The sequence below is a fragment of the Loxodonta africana genome, chromosome 3 (assembly GCF_030014295.1).
Source record: "Loxodonta africana isolate mLoxAfr1 chromosome 3, mLoxAfr1.hap2, whole genome shotgun sequence".
Lineage (NCBI taxonomy): Eukaryota > Metazoa > Chordata > Mammalia > Proboscidea > Elephantidae > Loxodonta > Loxodonta africana.
In genome coordinates this window covers 208,132,713-208,156,384 of record NC_087344.1, presented here as the reverse complement: position 1 = coordinate 208,156,384, position 23,672 = coordinate 208,132,713, and the positions used below count along the sequence as shown (strand labels likewise).

The 23,672-nt window shown below is 39.6% G+C and overlaps 1 protein-coding gene and 1 pseudogene across 11 annotated transcripts in view; both read left to right on the top strand.

Annotated features, from left to right (window-relative positions):
- The window catches only part of PRRC2C (proline rich coiled-coil 2C), a 90,023-nt gene that overhangs the window by 17,995 nt on the left and 48,356 nt on the right, over positions 1-23,672 (top strand). For 7 of the 11 annotated variants that reach the window (XM_010594959.3, XM_010594953.3, XM_010594958.3 and 4 more), the window contains exons 2-11: positions 8,682-8,857; positions 10,758-10,935; positions 12,258-12,367; positions 13,832-13,957; positions 16,203-16,426; positions 17,847-17,932; positions 18,462-18,595; positions 18,680-18,767; positions 19,611-19,755; positions 21,967-22,020. In XM_010594959.3, coding sequence (XP_010593261.2) covers positions 8,746-8,857; positions 10,758-10,935; positions 12,258-12,367; positions 13,832-13,957; positions 16,203-16,426; positions 17,847-17,932; positions 18,462-18,595; positions 18,680-18,767; positions 19,611-19,755; positions 21,967-22,020 — 1,257 coding nt within the window. In that variant the 5' untranslated portion in view covers positions 8,682-8,745. The remainder of the gene's footprint in view (positions 1-8,681; positions 8,858-10,757; positions 10,936-12,257; positions 12,368-13,831; positions 13,958-16,202; positions 16,427-17,846; positions 17,933-18,461; positions 18,596-18,679; positions 18,768-19,610; positions 19,756-21,966; positions 22,021-23,672) is intronic. The other 4 variants (XM_010594952.3, XM_003414875.4, XM_010594955.3 and 1 more) reach the window with 2 other exon arrangements.
- On the top strand, positions 13,964-16,196 carry LOC111751987 (ribulose-phosphate 3-epimerase-like; annotated as a pseudogene).

Below are 23,672 nucleotides of genomic sequence, written 5' to 3'. Positions count from 1 at the left end.
TTCCTTCCTTTATGCCAGAGGTTGGCAAACGTTTTCTTGTAAAGGATCAAATTGTAAATATTTTAGGCTTTGCCACATACAGTCTCTGTTGCATATTCTTCGTCTTTTTTAAAAAGAATTCTATAAAAATGTAAAAACTATCTTAGCTCACAGGCCATAATGTTAGCAGGCCAATTGTCCAACATTATCTTAACCTCAACTGTTGACGTTTGCATTTCCCTGTTACTCTTTTTGATTCTAGGTTTGTCTCTCATAGGTAAAATATGTTTTTACCTGGGTATTTTTCTTTTAATAAGTTGAGTTTATCTCATATTTCATTTAATAATAATTCTGTGATAATGCATTTGGATAGTCTGAGTCCATTCACATTTGTTTAGTGGTTAACATTGTAGCAATAAAGAATCTTAAACTGCTTTCTTATCAACTCAGACAAAACACTGTATTGATTCCGTGTTTATTGTTTTCCAAAGGTTTTCTCCCTCCCCCTACCTCACTGTTACTCTATTCTTGCATTGTTCTCCATATTCCTTATCAGGGCTGCTGATATTTTTACTTTCATATCTTGCCAGCTTGTTTCCTTCCTCCCCTCCCCTCTTCCGTTATAATCAACACTCCATTTGTGTATCTGCTAAATTTGTGTATCTCTGGTACGCCATTCTTAATTTCTCTCTAATCCCTTCATTGTCTTGTTCTCTGTCTCAGTTCTAGTGAATTTGTATAGTAAGATTCTTTGTTAGCCTATGATCTAGGGGTCCTTTTATAAACATGGTTTTTGTTGATACAAAGTGTCGTACCTGGCAGGTTTTGGTGTACGTGCACAGCCTGAACTTCAGTGAACATAGCCATCTCCGCCAGAAACTCCCTTGTACCTCTCTGTGATCTTTCTCCTCACCTACCCCAAGCAGCTGCTGAAGTGCGTCCTGTGCCGTGGATACGTGTGTATTCCGTGAGATGTTATACAAAGCGTGGTGTGTGTTGGAGGGGAGGTCCCGCCTTTTCATTCAGCAAGGTCACCTTGAGATTCATCTGTATTGTCTTTTTCAGCAGCTCATCCCTTTTTTTGTTCCTCCGCATCTCACTTAATCCCCAGCTTTTCAGGCTCAAAACCTAGATTGTTCTTGATTCCTTTCTTCTCTAGACTCCTGTATCTGTGCATTTTCGTAGCCCACGTCATCTTTTGGGTTTAGTAGTCCATTGTGTGACTATACTACACTTTGGTTATCCAGTCACCAGTTGATGGACAGTTGGGTTGTTTCCAGGTTTTGATTGTTACAAATAAAGCTACTGTGAACACTCGTACAAGTTGTTGTATGGGCTTAGGTTTTCACTTGTCTTAGACTAATACCTAGGAGTGGAATGGAAGTATCATATGGTGATGTCTGTTTAACATTTTAAGAAACTTGCCAAACTGTTTTTAAAAATGGCTGCACCATTTTACATTCCCACCAGTAGGCTGTGAAAGTGACAATTCACCGACTTCCTCACCAACACTTACTATAAAAAAAAAAAAAAAAAAATCATTCTGTAATTTTAGCCATTCTGATAGGCGTGTAAGGAGGTATCTTATTGTGATTTTAATTTGCGTTTCCCTAATATTAATAATGTTGAACATCTTTTCATGTGCTTATTTGCTTTTGTGTATCTTTGGTGACATGTCTTTTCAAATTTTTTGCCCATTTTTAAAAAATTGGGTTATTTACTTTCTTACTGAATTGTGAGCTTTTTCTATACAGCATATGAGTCCATTATTGTATATGTGATTCACAAAAATTTTATTCTGGTCTGTAACTTGTTATTTCATTTGCAGCAGTGTCTTTTGATGATCAAAAGTTTTTAATATTTTTGGATTCTGTTATGTTCCATTGATTTGTCTTATCTACCAATACCATGCTGCCGTCACTGCAGTAGCTCTGTGTCTTACAATCAGGTATTGTTAGCCCTATCAGCTTTATTCTTCTTTTTCAAAATTGTTTTGGCTCATCTACGTCCTGTCCATTTCCTTAGGAATTTTAGAATCAGTTTGACAAATCCTATCCGCCCCCTCCCCCCCGTCCCCCAAAAAATCCCTCCTGGGTTTGTTTAGGATTGCTTTGAATCTAGAGATCAGTTTGGAGAGAATTGACATTTTAATACATGAGTCTTAAGACCTATGAATATGGCATGTGTTTACTTAGGCCTTCTTTAACGTTTTATAGTTTTTTGCACTTCTTTTATGAGATATATCCCTAAGTATTTTGCTTGCCAAAACAGAGGGTCAGTGGAAAAGAGGAAGACCTTCAACAAGATGGAATGATAGAGTGGCTGCAGTACTGGGCTCAAACATAGCAATGATCATGGGGATGGTGCAGGATCGGGCAACATTTCATTTTGTTGTACATAGGGCCACTATGAGTTGGAACTCATTTGATGGCACCTAAATTTAACAACAATTGTAAATGGTATTAAATTTCACTTTCTGATTGTTCATTGTACTATATAGAAATACAGTTGATTTTTGTGTATTGATCTTGTATTTAACCTTGCTGATTCCCTCATGGCCCTGGTAGTGCAGTGATTAAGAGCTTGGCTGCTAACCAAAAGGTCGGCAGTTCGAATCCACCAGCTGCTTCTTGGAAACCCTATGGGACAGCTCTGCTCTGTCCTGTAGGGTCGCTATGAGTAGGAATCGACTCAACAGCCACAGGTTTCGTTTAATTCCCTTATTCTAGTAGCTTTTTTCTAGAGCCTGTCAGATTTTCTACACATATGATCATGTTGTCAGCAAATAAAGACAGTTTTACTTCATCCTTTTCAACCTAAATTCTTGGTTTTTGTTTTGTTCTTGTCTTAATGCACTGGTTAGAACCTCAGTGCAACGTTGAGTTGTTTCAGGAGGGAGGGTAAATCTGGTCCCGTCACTCCATCGTGGCTATAAGTGTAAGCCTGTTATCCCTGATCTTCACTTTCTGGGGAAAATCATGTAACCATGATTTTTTAAATTAATTTTTGGCATATAAACAGGAATTAAAATTTTAAAAAATACTTTAAATGATACAAAGTATAGCTAAGTCTTGATGATGACTGTTCTGGATTGCTTGGATTCTTTTGATATTTTGTCTAGAAAATAATAAATTTTTGAACAAGTTGCTGCCTTTTCTCTCAGTACATATTAGATGAAGTTTCACTGTAATTGAGAGTTTCAGGGCATCTCCCAAGCCTTTCAGGCACCAGGGAGCACGTAGGCTGAATTACACTTTGGCTTTAAACTGACTGAAAGTGCCCACACTGAACCGGCAAACCATTGTAGTAGAATTAGCCTCTCTGATTTATTCAGTCTTACTCTTTATTGGCTACCTCTAGAAAAATACGTATTCTTTTATAACAGTAGGTACAATAAGTCAGAGTTTCTCCCTGTATTTTGACTGGATTATCTTTGTTTACATTTACACTAACCTCAATCATGTCTTTTTACGACTTAATGTTTTATTTTGGTACAGTAGATGCTATAAAACATCAACAGATTTGTAAGTCCGGGAAAGCATAAATTTGCTCTCTCTTCTGGTGCTATCAGTAGCTAATTGTCTGTCTCACCTTGGGGAGTACACACACTATGTACTTTATTTACCTCTTGTTTGAGAAAGTAGCATTTTTAGACTGTCTTCGTAGGAACTTTTACTTTGACCTGCTACAGAACCTATATTTTGTGGCTTTCAGGGACAATTGCTTGTTCTTTTTATATTTGGAAATGTGTTCTAATATATAGGAGCGTTCTTTGGTTGGTTGGTTTTGTTTACTTTTATGTAGCAAAATTAAGGTTCATTTTATAATTCTTTCCAACCTCTAATGTTCTGTGATTTGAATTTGCCAGAATTGAATCAGAGATCCTAGAACCCCGTGGTTTAGATTGTATAATATTTGCTCTTGACGAGCATATGGGCAAGCTGAACCCACAAGATAAAATATCTCATTATTTTCGTTTTTTATTTGTATACTTGTGAAATTGAACATTTTGCTAATTTGTTTCCTGTTACTTTCTTTAGTGAATTGTCTGTTCATAGCCCTTGATTTTTTGGTTTCTTCAAGTTTTTTTTTTTTTTTTTCCTTTAATTCCTTGAGTTCTTTGTATTTAAATTTCATCAAATGTTGAGATTTTTTTCCATTGACTCTCAATTTTATTTTTTAACCACCATTTCCCTCCTCTGCCGGGCAGGACATTTGGCAGGTTTGCTTCTGAAAGCCCTGACAAGAAATCCTTGCCTGTGTTCTGGGTAGGGTTGAAACTTTGTTCAAAACAAAGAAGAGATGTAAATAGAAAATGGGATCCATTCGGGAGAGTAGAGCTCTGGGCTGAAGATATAAATGTTTATTGCAATTGGTAGTTAATGGCCTAATAGTAACTGAGATTCCCTAGAGAGAAGAGTATAGAGTAAGAGGGAACTGGGGCAGGGAAGAGAGCACAGGAGGAAGGAGTGGCCTTAGTGGAATGGGAGGAAAGATAACACTCCCGTTACTGCAGTGATTTTTAAGACTGCTTGCATATTAGAATTCCTTGGGGAACTTTTTTTAAGAGTTAAGAATTGGCACCCAGGCCCTACCCCACCCGCCTGTCATACTGGTGTAGTGTTCTAAATCCCCAAGTGATTTTACGGTGCTGCCAGGGTTGAGAACCGCTGCTTGTTTCTGTTTATAATAATAAATCAGTGGGTCTTAAAACTTTTGTTTGCCAGGAGTTTCACCTAGAAGACTTGGTAGAACACAGAATGTTGGGCCCCAACCCCAGAGTTTGATCAGTAGATATGGGGGTGGTGCCTGAGAACGTGCGTTTCTGACAAGTTTTCAGATGGTTCTGAGAATCACGTAGCAATAAGTGGAGGAAAGAAAGGATGTGTGTAGGTGCAGGTGGATTTGTAGGCTTGCCCCTGGAAATTGTAGGGTGCTCCTCTCTCAAGAGTATCAACTGAGATGTTTCAACAAATGAATGCAGCACTGGAAGTGCCCGCTCATCAATGCCAAGAAATTTGGAAGGCAGCTCCCTGGCCAGCCGACAGGAAGAGGTCCATATTTATGCCTATTCCCAAGAAAGGTGATCCAAACAAATGTGGAAATTATTGAACAATTTCATTAATATCACACGCAAGCAAAATTTTGCTGAAGATTATTCAAAAACGGCTGCACCAGTATACTGACCGGGAACTGCCAGAAATTCAGGCCTGTTTCAGAAGAGGACGTGGAACCAGGGATATCATTGCTGATGTCAAATGGATCCTGGCTGAAAGCAGAGAATACCAGAAGGGTGTTTACCTGTGTTTTATTGACTATGCAAAGGCATTCAACTGTGTGGATCATAACAAACTATGGATAACATTGAGAAGAATGGGGATTCCAGAACACTTAATTGTGCTGATGAGGAACCTGTACATAGATCAAGAGGCAGTTGTTCAGATAGAACAAGGGGATACTGATTGGTTTAAAGTCAGGAAAGGTGTGCATCAGGGTTGTATTCTTTTACCATACCTATTCAATCTGTATGCTGAGCAGATAATCCAAGAAGCTGGACTATACGAAGAACAGGGCATCAGGATTGGAGGAAGACTCAACCTTGCTTGCTGAAAGTGAAGAGAACTTGAAGCATTTACTGATGAAGGTCAAAGACCACAGCCTTCAGTATGGATTACACCTCCAACATAAAGAAAACAAAAACCCTCACAACTGGACCAATAAGCCACATTGTGATAAATGGAGAAAAGATTGAAGTTGTCAAGGATTTCATTTTACTTGGATCCACAGTCAACACCCATGGAAGCAGCAGTCAAGAAATCAAAAGCTGCGTTGCATTGGGCAAATTGGCTGCAAGTTCAAATCCACCAGCTGCTCCCTGGAAATCCTTTGGGGCAGTTCTAGTCTGTCCTACAGGGTGGCTGTGAGTTGGAATGAACTCAGTGGCAACAGGTTTGGTTGTTTTGGCTTTTAGGTGTTGATAGTCATCATAGACGGTGAAAGAACAAGTTGACTGTTTGGTACATCAGTTCATCTTTGTCACCTGATGAAAGATCTCTTGGGATCTTAATTTTGTCATCTAGTGTATATTTACTATCCGTTTTTTGTTGCTGTAAATGAATATTCTTTCTTTAGCCAAGTTATTGGTGAACATATACAAACGTGATAGATCCTGAGAGTGCACCTCCTTTCACATCATCACATCCTTGGCACCACTGGAACATAATTACATACATTATTATACATATGATAGTAAAAAAAAAAAAAAAACCCACCAAACCCACTGTTGTCACGTTGATTCCAACTCATGGTGACCCTACAGGACAGAGTAGAACTGCTTCTCACAGGGTTTCGTAGGCTGTAAGCAGACTATCACATCTTTCTTCCCGTAGAGCGGCTGGTGGCTTCAGATGGCTGACGTTTCAGTTAGCAGCAAAGTGCTTAGCAACTGTACCACCACGGCCCTAGATATGATAGTGCAGTGTCCATATATAAGTGTAGTTCTTTTGGTTGCAGGTGAGTATTTTCACGGTTATCTCACATAAAGGTGGTTTCGTAAGTCTGTGTGGAAAGCCTCAGTGGTTATCCACACAGTGCAGTGGAGGGAGACCACAGCCTCAGCGGTTATCCGCACAGTGCAGTGGAGGGAGACCACAGCCTCAGTGGTTATCCGCACAGTGCAGTGGAGGGAGACCACAGCCTCAGCGGTTTTCCGCACAGTGCACTGGAGGGAGACCACAGCCTCAGTGGTTATCCGCACAGTGCAGTGGAGGGAGACCACAGCCTCAGCGGTTATCCGCACAGTGCAGTGGAGGGAGACCACAGCCTCAGCGGTTATCCGCACAGTGCAGTGGAGGGGGACCACAGCCTCAGCGGTTATCCGCACAGTGCAGTGGAGGGGGACCACAGCCTCAGCGGTTATCCGCACAGTGCAGTGGAGGGGGACCACAGCCTCAGCGGTTATCCGCACAGTGCAGTGGAGGGGGACCACAGCCTCAGCGGTTATCCGCACAGTGCAGTAGAGGGAGACCACAGTGGAGGGGACCAAACCAGGACCTTTAGTTTTGCATTCAGTCTCATTTACCTCTGAACATAAGTTTCCTTATCTGTAAAATTGAGATGCTAACTATATCATAAGATTATTGGTTTGAAATATGATAATAACCAAAAACCAAACCCGTTGCCGTCAATTCAGACTCAGCAACGCTGTAGGCTTTCCAAGGCTGTAATCTTTATGGAAGCAGAGTGCTGCATCTTTCTCCCGTGGAGTGGCTAGTGTGTTCATACTGCCAGTGTTTCAGTTAGCAGCCAAGCGCTTTAACCACTGCGCCATCAGGGCTCCTTAAATGTGTTAACAGGTGAGAAAATACTTGATAAGGCTTATGGAACTACACACCTGTTGAATATGGCAGTCGATACGCATCGTCTCAGCATGTAATGCTAAGTCTGCATTTGACAAATGAAAAACTTCAGTAGATAAAATGATTTTTATAACGGTAGGTCAGTTAAGCGCTCGACTGCTAACCGAAAGGTTGGCGGCTCAAGCCCACCCAGAGGTGCCTCAGAGGAAAAGCCTAGCTGTCCACTTCTGAAAAGTTAGCCACTGAAAACCCCGTGCAGCACAGTTTTACTCTGACACACACGGAGTCGCCGTGAGTCAGAATCGACTTACGACAGCTGGTTTATGCAGCGGTTCCTGGACTTTGATGCTTTCTCCGTGACATGCCTGTTCTGTGTTGTTTTTAGCTCCTGTTGTTTATTTCTCAGTGCCGTCAGCTGTTGATGACGTCTGTGGTAGGACTTCCCACTCCTGCCCCACTCCCACCTTTACTCCCTCAAACACCCTTAAGTTGATAACGTGGTTACACCTTTATATTAGTCGGAGAAAGGTAATGTGAGAGCTCATTTGTGCCTTTTTTCCCATTTATTAATAGACTAGCTTTTTAGTTAGGGTGCATTTCCAAGATTAAGGTACATTAGCACCACCAAAGGTGAAAATTCTCTGTTTATATATGAATATTCATTAAAACACTGTTTCTAATAGCTTCTCATATATACAGATGCTTGTCCTGATAAATGCACTTCATTTCTTGAACACTTACTCCATAGACATGAAATACATTACTGTCGTTATATACCTTGTGTTTATAAGGAAATGTTCTATCTTTTACAAATGCAGAAAAAGTGGAAGAGTGTTCTTGCCATTCTAAACTGTTAAATTAATAGAGCTTTGGGCACGTAATGCCTGTAAACCAGGTATGCAGCTTTTAAGGAAATGATGTTATCCTTGTATCATATTGGAATTCTACACGTGTATAGGCTGATGGCACCAGTGATCTAGAACCTATTAAATTGAATAGTATTAAGTAGAAAGACGGCCTCCAAAGATTCACTGTATTTGAACTGTTCATCTCAGCATGTATTGTCTTCATTCTCTTTAATACAGTTAAATGATTACAAACTGTAAATAACTAATACGTTTGCTAATACATGGTAGTTTATTATGATTAACTTTGTTATGCGTTGGTTTGATTTTGACAGTACTAAACAGGTTAATGAAATTATCATTGATATGAGTTATTGAGGATTTCTTTCTCAGTGTTTTTATTTTCAGAATTTCTGTGAATATTTGAATTTACTAAAAAATGTTTTAGTTAATGAATTCTAAAATTTTCCTTATTTTTCTTTGTTATATGCTCCTTAAGACTGGTTTTAAGGGGTGCGGCAGGAGGTGGCAGGAGGCTTTGGACTCGATGAGTTTCCACCGAAATGTCGGAGAAGTCAGGCCAGAGCGCAAAAGCAAAGGATGGGAAAAAGTATGCAACACTCAGTTTATTTAATACTTACAAGGGTAAATCATTAGAAACACAGAAAACCACAGGTGAGTAAAATCAAGTGGTATTTATATGTTTTTCATATTTTTTATGCTTTTGTTTTATTACTGTAAATGGTACATCAGAACTGCTGCTCTTGTTGGGATTTTATCTTTCCCGTGTTCTTTATCAGGTAGTAGAAGATAAGTAGAAGTGTATCATCCCACAGGGAAACACAGTCAGAGAGACTGATAGACGTAGAGCTACCTAGGTGTGGATATTTACTACCACTTTAAGTGATGGAGGGAACCCTGGTGGCATAGTGGTTAAGTGCTATGGCTGCTAACCAAAGGGTCAGCAGTTCGAATCCGCCAGGCGCTCCTTGGAAACTCTATGGGGCAGTTCTACTTCATCCTGTAGGGTCGCTATGAGTCAGAATTGACTCAACGGCACTGGGTTTGGTTTCAGTTATGGAATAAAGTCCTGTGTTTTGTATGTAGTTACCTTGAACACAATGTGTACTCCTAGTGCTCACTTATCAACTATCTCCTTATCCGACATTTTGCGTTTTTGACAATAGTAAAAAAAAAAAAAAAATGTACCACCCAACTATTTTGTTCGTTTACGAGGCGGTGGGCGTGGCGGCAAAGGCTACAGAGCTTCCCCTCCCTAGCAGTGGCGGGTCTCCGGGCAGCCTCCAGGAAGCTGGGCAGCACTGCCCCTCGCCTCCATTCCCTCCTGCCTCCAGCTGCCACGTGGGGCTGGCCTCCTCTGTGGCCACAGCCTCCAGTCAGATGCATAGGCAGCACTGAGCCAGCAGACACCTGTTCTGGGTTTCCAGCTCCTGTGTGGCCTGAGGCCCTGCAGCTTAAAATTGCTGTGGAGTGGAAGGGGAGGAAAGAAAGGCATCAGAGAGATTTTTTTTTTTTTTTCCATATTTGAGGAAAATGCCTGCGAGTTTAATGACATCCCAAAGTGAACCAAACTGGGCTTGAAGCCTCTACCTACTTGGGCTGGGTGCAGAGCAGGCTTCTGGGTGTGAATGCAGGGCTTACACGGGTGGGAGTGGAGTCCTAGGGGCGGCTCCTCCAGGGAAGCTGTGACTCAGCACAGGTGGAAGGTGAAGTGAGTAAGCCTGGGCCCTCTGGTCATACAGCCTGGCTTTATCCAGGTTTGTCCCCTCCAGGCCTCCTTCCCTGCAGGGGAATAGTCCCTAATGGGGCTCCTCACAGGTGATGAACACATCAGTAAATCTTACCAAAAAACCAAACCCAGTGCCGTCGAGTCGATTCCAACTCATAGCGACCCTATGGGACAGAGTAGAATTGCCCCATAGAGTTTCCAAGGAGCGCCTGGTGGATTCAAGCTGCCGACCCTTTGGTTAGCAGCCGTTTAGCACTTAACCACTACGCCACCAGGATTTCCTCAGTAAATAATTAGCTTTTATTATCTCTACAATCATATGGTCTGAGTTAAAAAAAAAAAAAAAATCAAACAAATGGATGGTCTGAAAACAAACAAAAAAATACTCCGTTTTCCCGTAACACTGATTTTTACATAACGGCCTGGTCTTTGGAACCTGACCATGTTCATAAGTGAGGAGTAGGTATACAGTAAAAGTGAAAAATGTCTGATACGTTAGTAGTATTCATTATGAATATAAATTCAGTATATTCTTTAACATTCTGAAGTTTGACTTTGAAATAGATTGCCTGAAAACTTTTCAAAACCACCGTTATGAGTGTTTTGTTTTTCATAGTGTATTGGATTTCATGGTTAGAATTTTTAAAATATTTGTTTACTGCTTTATTTTACTGTTTATACATTGGGTACGCCGCAAATGTTTTAGTTTAAATTTCTTAAAATAATAGTTCGGGAGTTCCATTATTCCTATTTTCTGGGTTATCTGAAGAATAAAATGGGTAATATGATGGATGTTCTTAGAAAATTGATGTTATTGGTCTTTAGTTGCAGCTCGACATGGATTACAGAGCCTTGGAAAAGTTGGTATTTCACGGCGTATGCCCCCACCTGCTAACCTCCCAAGTCTCAAAGCAGAAAACAAAGGCAATGATCCTAATGTGAACATTGTACCTAAAGATGGCACGGGATGGGCATCCAAACAGGAACAGCATGAAGAAGAAAAGTAAGTCAAAGTGTATCAGAGTGTAAAATCATTCCCCTTTCTTCATAGGGAACTATTAATTGAGTACCTGCTGTGTAATAGGTGTTGTGCTGAGTATATTAGCTATCCCATGTCCTTTAAAGCCTTTGATTATATAGTCAGCCTTTGATTAATGTTTCCTATGACTGGTTTAGTCCATAATTCCATTAGTCAAGGTAGAGCAGTTGACAGAATTGCTTATTTGCCATTTTTCTTATGTAATAGCCTGTGTAGTTCTCTCCCCCACACCCCCCACAACCATACCAAATCAGACATTCCCTCTCTAACATGATTAATTACGAGTTGACTCTGTTTAGCAACCTGCATGTTGACAAGGATTTTTAAATATAATTCACAATTGTATCTCCAGTTTTGAAACTATACCTGATGCACAGTAGGTGTTCAAGTAATATTTATTGGGTAAATAAAGAGCAAGAAAGCCAGGATAGGATTAATAGTGTCTTCTTAATCACCATTCATTTGACAGCATGTACTTTAATGCCATCTATGCATTAGGCATTGTGCTGGGCTCCAGGTCATTGAATGATCAAGCAAAGTTTTGACAGTTTTTAAAAAGACAAGTCGTTGCGTTCTTGATGTGTTTTGCCTGTTCCTTCTGTACTCTGTTTGAGGAGTTTTATATAATAAACTTGTGTAAAAGCTTCTTCTTAAGGACTCTCTGTTCCCTGTTTTTTGTAGAATTATTTTATAATAGCAAGTCAGTTATAGGTCAGAATGTGCTAGAAACATAGTACATTTCTTAAGACTGGTCATTCCTTTTCAATTTAACCATTGTCTCATTACCAAGATTGACAAAAAACTGTAGGCCCTTTTTATCATGGAATGGAGCAGGTAGGTTGCTGTTACCTCTTTGAACAACAGTATTAAGTACGGTGGTAAAGCTGTTGACTGCCAGACGGAGAGCTTGCTTAGCCTTTTAGCCCCCAGCTAACTCCACCAATCCAGACTGTACGTATGCGTATACTGTTATTTTAATTATAAGTGTTAACTTCTTTAAAACAGTATTCTGGGAGCTATATTCAGTAGTTTTTGTTTGTTTAACAAAATGGAAAAGAAGCAAAATTGTCTTCTCTTTGGTGGTTATCATTCAAAGATAAATATGAAAGGGGACTAAAATAGTAATAATACATTTAAAGAAATGTTAGAGGGAAGACATTTGTGGGGAATGTATTTGTGAGTAAATATGTAGCCAAAATAATTTGTACACAAATTTATCTTAAGTATGATGTTTATGTTGTTTTAACATGTAATATCTGAAATAATGGATTCACATTTTTTTTAAGAACACCAGAAGTACCGCCAGCACAGCCAAAACCTGGGGTCACAGCTCCCCCAGAGGTAGCGCCTGCTCCCAAATCATGGGCCAGTACCAAGCAAGGTGGGCAAGGAGATGGTAAGTGGACATTAGCTGGGGAAACTGGTTAGGCTTGGTAGTTACTGAACAGCCATGCAGGAGATAAGGGGTGGGCCTGTCCTGTATTGGCAGGGTCTGAGCATTTTCAGAGATGACACTTGTTGTTAGGTGCCGTCGAGTCGGTTCTGACTTATAGCGTCCCTGTGTACAACAGAAACAAAACACTACCAGATCCTGCACCATCCTCACAATCATTGTTATGCTCTAGCCCATTGTTCCAGCTACTGTGTTAATCCATCTCATTGAGGGTCTTACTGTATTTTCATTGACCCTCTACTTTATCAAGCATGATGTCCTTCTCCAGAGACTGATCCCTCCTGATAGCATATCCAAAGTATGTGAGATGTAGTCTCACCATCTTTGCATCTAAGGAGCATTCTGTTTGTACTTTTCCCAGATTTGTTTGTTCTTTTGGCAGTCCATGTATATTCAGTATTCTTTGCCAGCAGAATTCAAAGGTGTCAGTTCTTCTTTGGTCTTCCTTATTCACCTTCATACTTGGGCCTTAAAAAGAGTTGTCTTTTTAATCCCTTGTGCTAATTAAGTTTCAGCGTTAAGGCCCATGTATGAGGCAATGATAGGAGTTTAAAAAAAGTCTAATTCACCCCACATTATTTTATCTTCACCCCTACACATCCAGGCAAAACTAAGGTTTCTTCGAGACATAAAAGTACCCAGACACTGAACATATTACTAGAAACCACGTTCAACTCCATCCGTGCCCTAACCTCTCTTATTTCAAACACACTGCCCATGGTCTCCTGGGTGGAGAAGAACTAGAAAATACCTTAAAGCAGGGTAGTTGTATAACAGTCACCTTCTCCCAAGAAATGATGGATCCCCAGCAGAATTTAATTTCCCCACTTGGAAAACTGGAACCATTATAAACATTCTATGGAAAAATTACTCTGGATCCTTAGTTAATAAAATCAGCTGTTTAATAGTTAGAGCTACAGAAGGTAGGTGGATAGGTGGGCAGGTGAATAGCGAGGTGCCTTCTGTATCTCATGCGAATTGAATGAAAGGTCTGTGAGTGTTTTAGCCTCAGCGTGTTGTGTGCATTATTTACTCACAAACTGTATTTCAGCAAAATGATTTGAACTGATTCTTGGAGTTATGAGCAAAGAAATTTGACTCTTATTGAAGATGTTAACAGTCATAATAAGAGAAAAAGAGAAGTGAGGTTCTCCTCACTTGCCAGATTATCTTAAATGAGTTCTCTGGACCAGTATCTGGTAGATTCCTTTCTTAAATTTTTTTTATCTCCTCATGGCTGTTCATTAACTTTTCAAGGGGTTCTTTATACATTAAAAAAGTTTTATGGATATGAACAGGCATCACTGAACAGTGGAATAACTTATCGGAAAGTTCTATCCTGGGAGGGTTATTTGAGTTATCTTCACTATTAAAGTTACATTTAATAATTTTTTTAAACATCTCTAGGAATCCAAGTGAATAGTCATTTTCAGCAAGAATTTCCCAGCCTGCAGGCAGCCGGGGATCAGGAAAAAAAGGAAAAAGAAGCAAATGATGACAGTTACGGACCTGGACCTAGTTTACGCCCACCGAGTAAGACTTCTTTCTATCTAATACAGATATAGAATGGTACTGTATTTGCATTTTCTTGTGCTAATATAACTTCCTGCCTGCTGTTGTTGTATGTAAGACTTTACTAGTTTGATTTAAGGGCCATGTACCTCTGGATGCTGGGCTCCGGGGCCAATTATCTACACCTGTATGTAATGGATGAGTGTTTTGTTCCCAGCATCACCTTTGATCACCCTGTGAGAAAGCCTCTGAAAGCACTAGGCCAGGACCCTTTCTTTGACAGGCACGTGATGGTGTCCAGGCTGTAATAGTGGGTAAAGCCAATGACTGTAGCAGGTGCCAATCAATATATGCCTTTCAACTTGAGGCTACTGAGAACCCAGGGGCTTTGATTAAAGACATTGAGGAGGATGGGATGAAGGTTGATCTTGCCATCAAACCAGGAACTACAGTTGAGTGTTCGGTGCCATGGGCTAATCAGATAGATACAGGCTTTGATATGACAGTGGAACCTGGCCTTGGAGGGCAGAAATTCATGGACAACATGATGCCAAAGGTTCACTGGTCGAGGACCTAGTTCTTGTCTTTGGACATAGAGGTTGATGGCAGAGTATGTCCTGACACTGTCCATGAGTGTGCAGAGGCAGGAGCTAACATGATTGTGTCTGACACTGCCATTAGGAGGAGTGAAGAGCTGGATCTGTGATCAACTGGTTAAGAAATGTTCGCTCAGAAGCTGCTCAGAAATGTTCTCTTGATAGATGAAACCTCAAGCATCCCCATGTTTCTGCTCATGAAATCTATCAAATCATATCAGTTTAGGCAGTGAGGCTTTTCCGAGCAATTATGCATTCTAGTGACTAAAATCTATAGTGCAGGAAGCTCTGAGACGGTAGAAATTGGTATGTGTATTGTATCTACGTTTTTAGTGATGGAATTTAAAGATCGGTATGGTGAATACTATTTTTACTGGAAGACTTGATTTTTATAAAGAATAAAAATATGGCTATATTAAGGTTACAAAACAAAAATGTGTCTTAATGCCAAAGAGACATATTAGCTACTATGAAATTTCTAGCAAGTTTCTGTTGTCTCTTAGCTGTTTTGCAAACGCAAAAGAAGTCATTATGCTTTTCCTGTTTCTTGTGATTTGTGTATATGCTTGATAATGTACTAAAATGGAACTTAGGAAAATTCTAAGCTTGGGGCTAGTTGAGATGAGATCCAATATTCTTGTGTCTAAAATATGCATTTTCCACTTTTCACCATACACTTGATGCGTAAAAACTGTTTTTAAAAAAAAAGACTGTATAAAGTTCAAAAACAAATCAAAAAAGAATGAAAGAAATCTGAGAGAGAGTGGATTAGCTGGGGTTTCTGGTTCAGGGATTTTCTCACAAGGTTACAACCGGGTTGTCATCTGAGGCTGACTTCACTGGGACTGGAGGACTCACTTGGCTGTTGTTGGCAGGTAGCCCTAGTTCTTTAGTATGTCTGTGGGCCTCTCAATAGGGCTGCTCAAAATGAACTCCTCAGATTAAGTGATGAGATAGAGACAGTCAGACATTCCCCACCCAAGATGGAAGCCCACAGTCTTTTACTGTGTCATTTCAGAAGAGACCTGCCATCACTTCTGACATCTTCTGTAAGTCACACAGACCAACCTGGTATACTGCTGGCAGGAACTACACAGAGTGTGAATACCAGGAGGTAGAGATGGTTGGAGGCTGGTTACCACACGGGATTTCCTTGCAAAACCACTTATCTGTTTTATTTGGTTAAGTGTAAGTTAAGCCAGGTAATACAATCACTAAATCTGCTCACCTGTAACTAGCAATAGTTAGGCTGAAAGCAAAGGATGCCGTCGCTGTCAACCTTTACAGGTTGTAGAATTCCCACTCCAACTTCTTCAGGAAATCTCCTGTTTTACCTGAAGTATGACTGTCTGACATACGGACCAAGTGAGAACAGTGGATTTATTTTCTGCATCGAATATTGATAAAGCTTAATAGAGAAGTTCTGATATTTTCTTCTCCCACCACAGTGTTTGCTTGTGGTGGCCTCCTTGAGGTACATGCTCTCTGCTTTGGAGGCCACTGCTCTTGTCTACCTAAACACTTGAAAGCGTTAGACAGCAATAGGGCCCAGTTTAGACTTTCACTGTTCCTTCATTGTGCTTGCTTGCTTGCTTAAATTGCCTTGAAATGTGCCCGGGTTGGTTTTACCCTGTTACAATTTCATATGTTTTCTTCTCTCTCTATATCAGATGTTGCTTGTTGGAGAGATGGTGGTAAGTCTGCTGGTTCACCTTCTCCATCCGATCAAGATGAAAAGCTCCCCAGCCAGGTTGACAGCACAGCTGGAACATCAGAGCAAAATGATATCCTCAAAGTGGTGGAAAAGAGGATAGCTTGTGGTCCTCCACAGGCCAAACTGAACGGACAGCAGCCTGCCCTTGCTGCCCAGTATAGAGCTATGATGCCTCCTTACGTGAGTACTGTTACAGAAACTAGCTAGTGAGATGATCTGGGATCCAAGGCGACGCTGGGAATGGGGAAGAGTTTAGGTCTTTATTTTCATTAACATCCAACTAAAAATTAGCACTTTCTTTGATTATGAGTGAATGAAACAAATCACAGGAGTATCAGCAGTACCCGTGACTTCATTATTAATAGGACTCATAGATATTTTCATGTCACATTGCATCGTTGTAGATGTCGCAAAATATTGTTTATACCCAACCTTATTTTAAAATTGTTAATTGTTAGACCCCAGGTAGACCCACTTGTTGTTTAATGACCTAATAAAGAAAAACTTACGTTACCGTATCACAAATTTTTTTTAAATTTTGTGGAAACAAATTTAGCGTAATTGTTTTCTTTTGCAATACTGTGTGTTTTAGATTATGCATTTAAAAACATTTTTCTGAGATGTGGTCCATAGGCTTTACCAGACTTCCAGAGGGCATCATCCATAAAAAGGTTAAAAATATTGCTTTAATTCTAAAGTTTTTATTGTTGTCGTCAGCTGCCCTCGAATCGGCCTTTCTCCCCTTAGTCCTTCATAGTCTGAAAGTGTCATTGAAACCTGCACAGTATTATAGCAGCATGCAAGCCTCCCCTGAAAGATGGGTCATAGCTGTGTGTGAGGTGCATTGGCCAGAAGCTGAACCCTGGTCTCCCACATGGAAGGCGAGCTACCACTGAACCACTGCTGCCCTCCTAAAATTTTTATTAGAGTACCTTTATTTTTATCTTAACTTTCCATTATGGAAAATTTCAGACATACACAGAAATACAGATAATAGTCAAGAACTTGACTCAGAATCTGCCTAGGCGTTGCCCATAGAAAATCTTCCAAGTAGCTCCCTACCCCATCCCTTGCCCCTCGGGCTACAGATTATCCCTTACTTTTATCTGAACTGAGTTCCTTGTTCTCAACAGATCTACCCCCAGTTAGTCTACTCCTGTTTTAGGTAAAATCCTACATTATTTGCCTCTGAGTATTCTAACTTGTAGGGTCACTATGAGTTGGAATCGGCTCGACGGCAGCGGGTTTGGTTTTTTTTGTTGTTGTTCCAACTTGATTCTGGTTGTGTGTGTATTTTCTTTTTCATTTAGTTTTTCATGGCAATACAGTTTAATTTTAATTTTATTGGTAGGAAAACAGAAGTTCTTCATTTAATATGCCTTAGTTATTATCTCTATTAGTAAAAACTTGATGGGGGCAATGTTCTTGTAAATGGCTTGTTATTGAGGGTGAAGGATGAGTTATATCAGCAGATAAAATTGTTAATACACCATTTATTTTAATAATTCTTTCTATAAATTATAATTTCAGGCTGAGGCAGGTTGATAATTTATAACTGGGTTGCTGAATTTATCAAAATATTTTTGTTTCCTTCCTTCAGATGTTTCAGCAGTATCCAAGAATGGCGTATCCTCCTCCTGTCCATGGTCCCATGAGGTTCCCACCTTCTTTATCTGAAACAAACAAGTAAGACCATCCAGTGGTTAAAATCTGCAGTGCATATATATGCTCATTGAGATTTTCTGGTGCCCAGTGGATTATAGTGATTGATTCATTTTTCTGTTTTCAAAGTACAATTTTGCTGTTGAGAAATGATTGGCTAACTCATGAAACGGAACAAAAATACTTCATTCTTCTAAAACTTTAATTGACGTAAAATTCTGGAAAGTGAAAATTATGGCCCTGAAATTGATGTCACTTGTTTCTCCATTCTTTGTTCCACGAGTTAAAGACTTGTGATGGTTTTTCTCAGTTACATATTTTGAGTTTAGTCTTGACCACATTGTCATTTATCATATCTTTAAGTTTTCTTTTAAATCTTTGAGAATTTCTTAAAAACTCTGCTGTTGAATAATTATCTTGATACAGAAAATAAGAGTGTTGAATTAAATGAGCTCAATTCCAATCTTTTAATATTCTCCTGAGATGGTGTTTTTTTTAAGATGGCATTACTAAAACTTGGTATCGTTTCCTCTCATAACCTCCCATTCATTAGAGGCCTTCGAGGAAGAGGCCCACCTCCTTCATGGGCATCCGAGCCTGAACGTCCCTCCATCCTTAGTGCATCGGAACTGAAGGAGCTTGATAAATTTGATAACCTAGATGCTGAAGCTGATGAAGGCTGGGCAGGTAGGAGACAAAATGAGCTACATGCTTTCCGTTGTTAAAGGCTCCTTCCTACACAGTCAATCTGAGTTTTCCATAATTTAATAGGTGCTCAGATGGAAGTGGATTATACAGAACAGCTGAATTTCAGTGATGATGATGAGCAAGGAAGTAGTAGTCCTAAAGAGAACAGCAGGTAAATTGTTGTGATATCTTTTACTCATTTGAAGAAAAAAAGTGTTTACATGCTTGGCATCTAATGAATGATATTTTGAAAATCAGTGTTGGGTACCATTTTAAATAAACTTGTTTGACTTGATCTGTATTTATAAAAATGGAGAGTAATTCCTTGAGTTACTACAACTGCTTTAAGTTCTTGATTTTTTAAACCTTACCAGCTGCATTAGGACCTAAGGAAATGAGAATGTTTTCTCCCTTTCCTTCTAGCCTATAGGAACATCAGAGTCAGGAAGTCTATGGGGAATGAATCATAAAATTTAGGCTCTTAAAATACACAAGAGTTTGTATGCACATATTGGTATAGTATCTAGTCATGGCATTGTAATAGACTGCTGTTTCATGATTGATTGTGATAGGCAGTGATTTTTTGCTATTAAAAGACTAGTTGGATTACTTTTTTCCTGATAAATTAGAATGCAATTGCATGATACCTCTAATGTCATATTTAGTTGCATTCAGATGAAATTTCTTGGGTGGAGGGATACAGAGTAGTGGGATCGTCTCCCTTTGCCAAGACTTGTGTCGAGTGTGAGTGCTCAGGTTTGATGACTGCTGACTGTTGCATTTTATGCCTTCTGATGAGCTGGCCGGGCCCAGTCCCCACTGCATTATAGATACATAGTGTATGATGAGTGAATTAATTATAGCAGCATATCACAAAAGCATTGTATTCCTTTATATTTTTCCCTCAAACCACATGGTAATTTTTTTTTTTTTTTTTTTACATAGAGAAAAATGCATTTACTTACGATACAGTCCACTTTTCTTTTTTTATTTCCCCTGGGTTTTGATTCTTCAGTGAGGAACAAGGTTCAAAATCCTCTGAAAACACTGAAAACCGTAAGGAAGCAGATGAAGTTAACAACACTAAATCATCTTCTCAGATACCTGCCCAGCCATCAGTAGCCAAAGGTCTCTATGGGAAAGGACCTCCATTTAATCAGGTTTGTTGGACTCATGGAGATCTTTGTCATTGAAGATACTATGGATGAATTAATTTTGTAGTCATAGAGTTGGAAGGGAACTTAGAAAAAGGGAACTGTATAATTTCTTTTAAATGTGGATCTGAACCATAATTTTTATTGCATATTAATAAGAGTTACCAATATATTAGCTAAAAATCAAGTAGAAACTAAAATTTTACCTTTTTTCTTACAGCCACTCAGTCATATCAAAGTAGAAGAATATAATTATTTTTCCAAGCTAAAACTTAAATTTCTGAAGTACTTTATGGGTTACAAAGTATTTTATGAATCCTTGTCAGTATTGATATGTTAAATTATACATATCTGAGAGCTTTGCTTAGTGAGTAGGGAAGTCTAAGAAGCTTGAGTCATTTTCAAGAATATTGCAAAAGAAGGGATATAAGAGGGCAACAGATAAACTTGATACCACTTCTAAGATGGTAAAGGGTAACAGGAGCTGCATTTCAAACTGGGGATGGGAAAGGGTTTCCCTTGAGGACGTCTACTCATTTTAAGGAGTCATAGTACGTTTATTCAACATGTATCTGTTGAATTCATGTTACTCAGATGGAGGAACCTGTCCCTTCAGGGAGCTAAAAGGAGGTGGCTAACAGTCTGTGAAAGGGAAAAAGCCAATAAGCATTCATTACAATACAGTGTGATAGCTCTGTGATACAGGTATGCCCATACAAAGTTCTTTGAGAACTCAGTCAGTGGAAGTGGTTTTGCAGAGGACTGTGCTTAAGCTAATTCTTAACAAAGCAAGAATTACCCCATAAACAAAGTGAAGAGAGCCATTCCAAGTAGCAGGTACATGTGCTGAGTAGTGAAGTTTGAGAAAGTGTGGCATTCAAGAAATTCTGAGTAGTTTGGTATGGGGGAGGGGTAGGAGAGCTAGGTAAGAACCAGCTGTTAAGTCGCGTGTGTTATACAAGGAAGTTTGCATTTTATCCCTAAGACATTGGTGCACCATTGAAATAAGCTTATAAACTTTGAAAAGGCTTTTTCAAATAATATTTTTATAAAATTATTGTTTTATAACTTTTTTACTTATTAGCATAATTAAAAAAAAAAAAACAAACCCATTGCAGTTGAGTTGATTCTGACTGATTGCAACCCTATAATAGGGCAGGGTAGAACTGCCACGTTGGATTTCCAAGGCTGTAATATTTAGAGAGGAAACCTGGTGGTGTGGTGGTTAAGTGCTACGGCTGTTAACAAAAGGGTTGGCAGTTCAAATCTGCCAGGCGCTCCTTGGAAACTCTATGGGGCAGTTCTACTCTGTCCTGTAGGGTCACTTTGAGTCGGAATCAACTTGACGGCACTGGGTTTGGTTTTGGTTTGGTTAATCATTACGGAAGCAGACTGCCACATCTTTCTCCCATGGAGTGGCTGGTGGATTCAAACCACTGACTTTTTGGTTAGCAGTTGAGCACTTTAACCACTGTACCACCAGGGTTCTTACTGGCATAATAAAACCAAACCCATTGCCATCTCGTTGATTCCAACTCATAGCAGCCCCATAGGACAGAATAGAACTGCCTCATAGGATTTCCAAGGAGCGACTGATGGATTCAGACTGCCAACCTTTTGGTTGACAGCTGAGCTCACGACTCTTGCACCACCAGGGCTCTGTTACTGGCTGATAAGGAGGATGATAATTCCTTACTTCATGGAAGAATAGAGGAATATATAAGAAATGTCTTAATGTCTTGATTTTTTTGTGTGTGGCATTGGTTTGTATATTAGCAAATGAATATTCCATATATTATATTTGGTTCCAGTATGTTTTAGATGCCTCTTTTCTTTAGATAAATCTCAGATTTTTCAATTTTCCATTAGGGCGGGAAAAAATCAGATAAAGAATTGTGCTTGCTCAATAAAATTTAGTAATTCTGTGAGGCATACCTCTCTCAGCCAAAACTTCCTAGGTTAGAACTCCAGAATTGATACACTAAAGTTCTCTTGTTAGCAAAGTGCATTTGAAACTGTCACCCCGTTGAGATGGCAGAGTGATTCTGCAGGAAGTTATCTTGCGGTGATGTGTTGTATTTAAGAAAAAAGACACAGCAGTCTTTTTAACAATCTTGTGGTTTCATTGAGAAAATTAATACATTAAAAAATATTTCTAGTAATTACCTTTATTGTTACCTGCTTATTTTGTAACTGTCTTTTTCTACTTTAAAATAGGAACGTGGACCATCTTCACACCTACCACCACCCCCAAAGCTGCTTGCACAGCAGGTAAAATCTCAACTAAATGCTGGTTTATGGTCTGTATGTTTTGTTTGATTTCTTTTGTTTTAATAGAAGGGCTCTTTCTATGTTTCTTATTTATAATTTATGAAATATAATTATGGATTTTTACCTTCTAACGCCTCACATCTTCCTTTTTATCCTTTCCGTCTTTATTGTCAGCTGATTATTGTTAGCATGCTCCTGATTTCACTAAGAAAATAAGAAAGCACTTAAAAGATAATCAGGGTTTCGAACAGGCGCTTCCAAGTTAAGTGATGGCCACAGAAGCAACACTGAAACAGACTCGAATTTTAAAAAATTTGGGTGAACCAGAACCATAACTGGAATGGAAAAAATTACAGGTCAAAGCCCTACTAAAAACTTTCCCTCTTAGAAAACAAGGGCAGCATACGGGTTGCAGAACAACCAGATCTCTTGCCCATTGGATCTTGTGCAGAGTCAGAAACGGCAGTGCCCTGCTCAAAGATGGCAGTTGACCACACTGCTTTGAATGTAAGTCAAGCTCCTCAATCTTGGCAGTAATCCAGTCTCATGCCTCAGGCTCCTGAAAGGGTACAACAAACCACTTCTGAGTTTCCCATTCCAGGGCTTAGAGCCGTAATTTTTCCCATTCCAGTTACAGTTCCAGATCACCCAGATTTTAAAAATTCAGGTCTGTTCTGGTTTTGCTTTATCAGCCATGATAAAGCCCAGAAGATGACTATACCTGTTTTCCCAAGTCGTTGTCCTTACATTCTGACTTCCTTCTGGTTACCATAGAACAGCTGTCCTTGAACTACTTCTTGTTCCCTGAATCCCATCCACTATCACTTACCTGCAACATTGTCTCCCGTCTTTCAAAAGAATTATCCTCCCGTCGTCGCTTCTCCCACACCCCCCAGCAGCTTCTCCTCTATTTCTCTGTTCTCTTTCAGGGCAAAATTCTTTTAGTGAGGTATTTATACTTGTCTTCACTTTTAACCCTCTCCAGCCATGCCTTCATCTCTTCGCTACTCCTTTGAAACTATTATTGTCAAAGTCATTAATAACTTCTGTCTTGGTAAATCCACTTCTCGTGTCTTCATGTTATTTGATCTCAGTGACATAGTTGATCTCTCCATCCTTCTTACGATAGTTTTTTAACTTGCTTCTGGAACTAAGTAAGACACTATCTTTTTTTTTTGGAAGATAGTTGAAATTTCAAATGTTTTGGTGTGTGTGTATATATATATATAATTGAAGGTTTACAGAGCAAATTTCTTGTTAAACAATTAATATATGTATATTGTTTTGTGACATTGGTTGCCCACCCATGACATGTCAACACTCTCCCCTTCTTGGCCCTAGGTTCCCTGTTACCAGCTCCCCTGTCCCCTCCTGCCTTCTCGTCCTTGAGTTGGTGTGCCCATTTAGTCTCCTTTTGATTTATGAGTTTGTCTAATCTTTGGCTAAGGGGTGAACCTCAGGAGGAACTATAGTACTGAGTTAAAAGAGTGTCCGAGGGCCATACTCTTGGGGTTTCTCCAGTCTCTGTCAGAGCAGTAAGTCTGGTCCTTTTTGGTGTGTGAGTTTGAATTTTGTTCTACATTTTTCTCCTGTTCTGTCTGGGACCCTCTATTGTGATCCCTATCAGAGCAGTCAGTGGTGGTAGCTGGGCA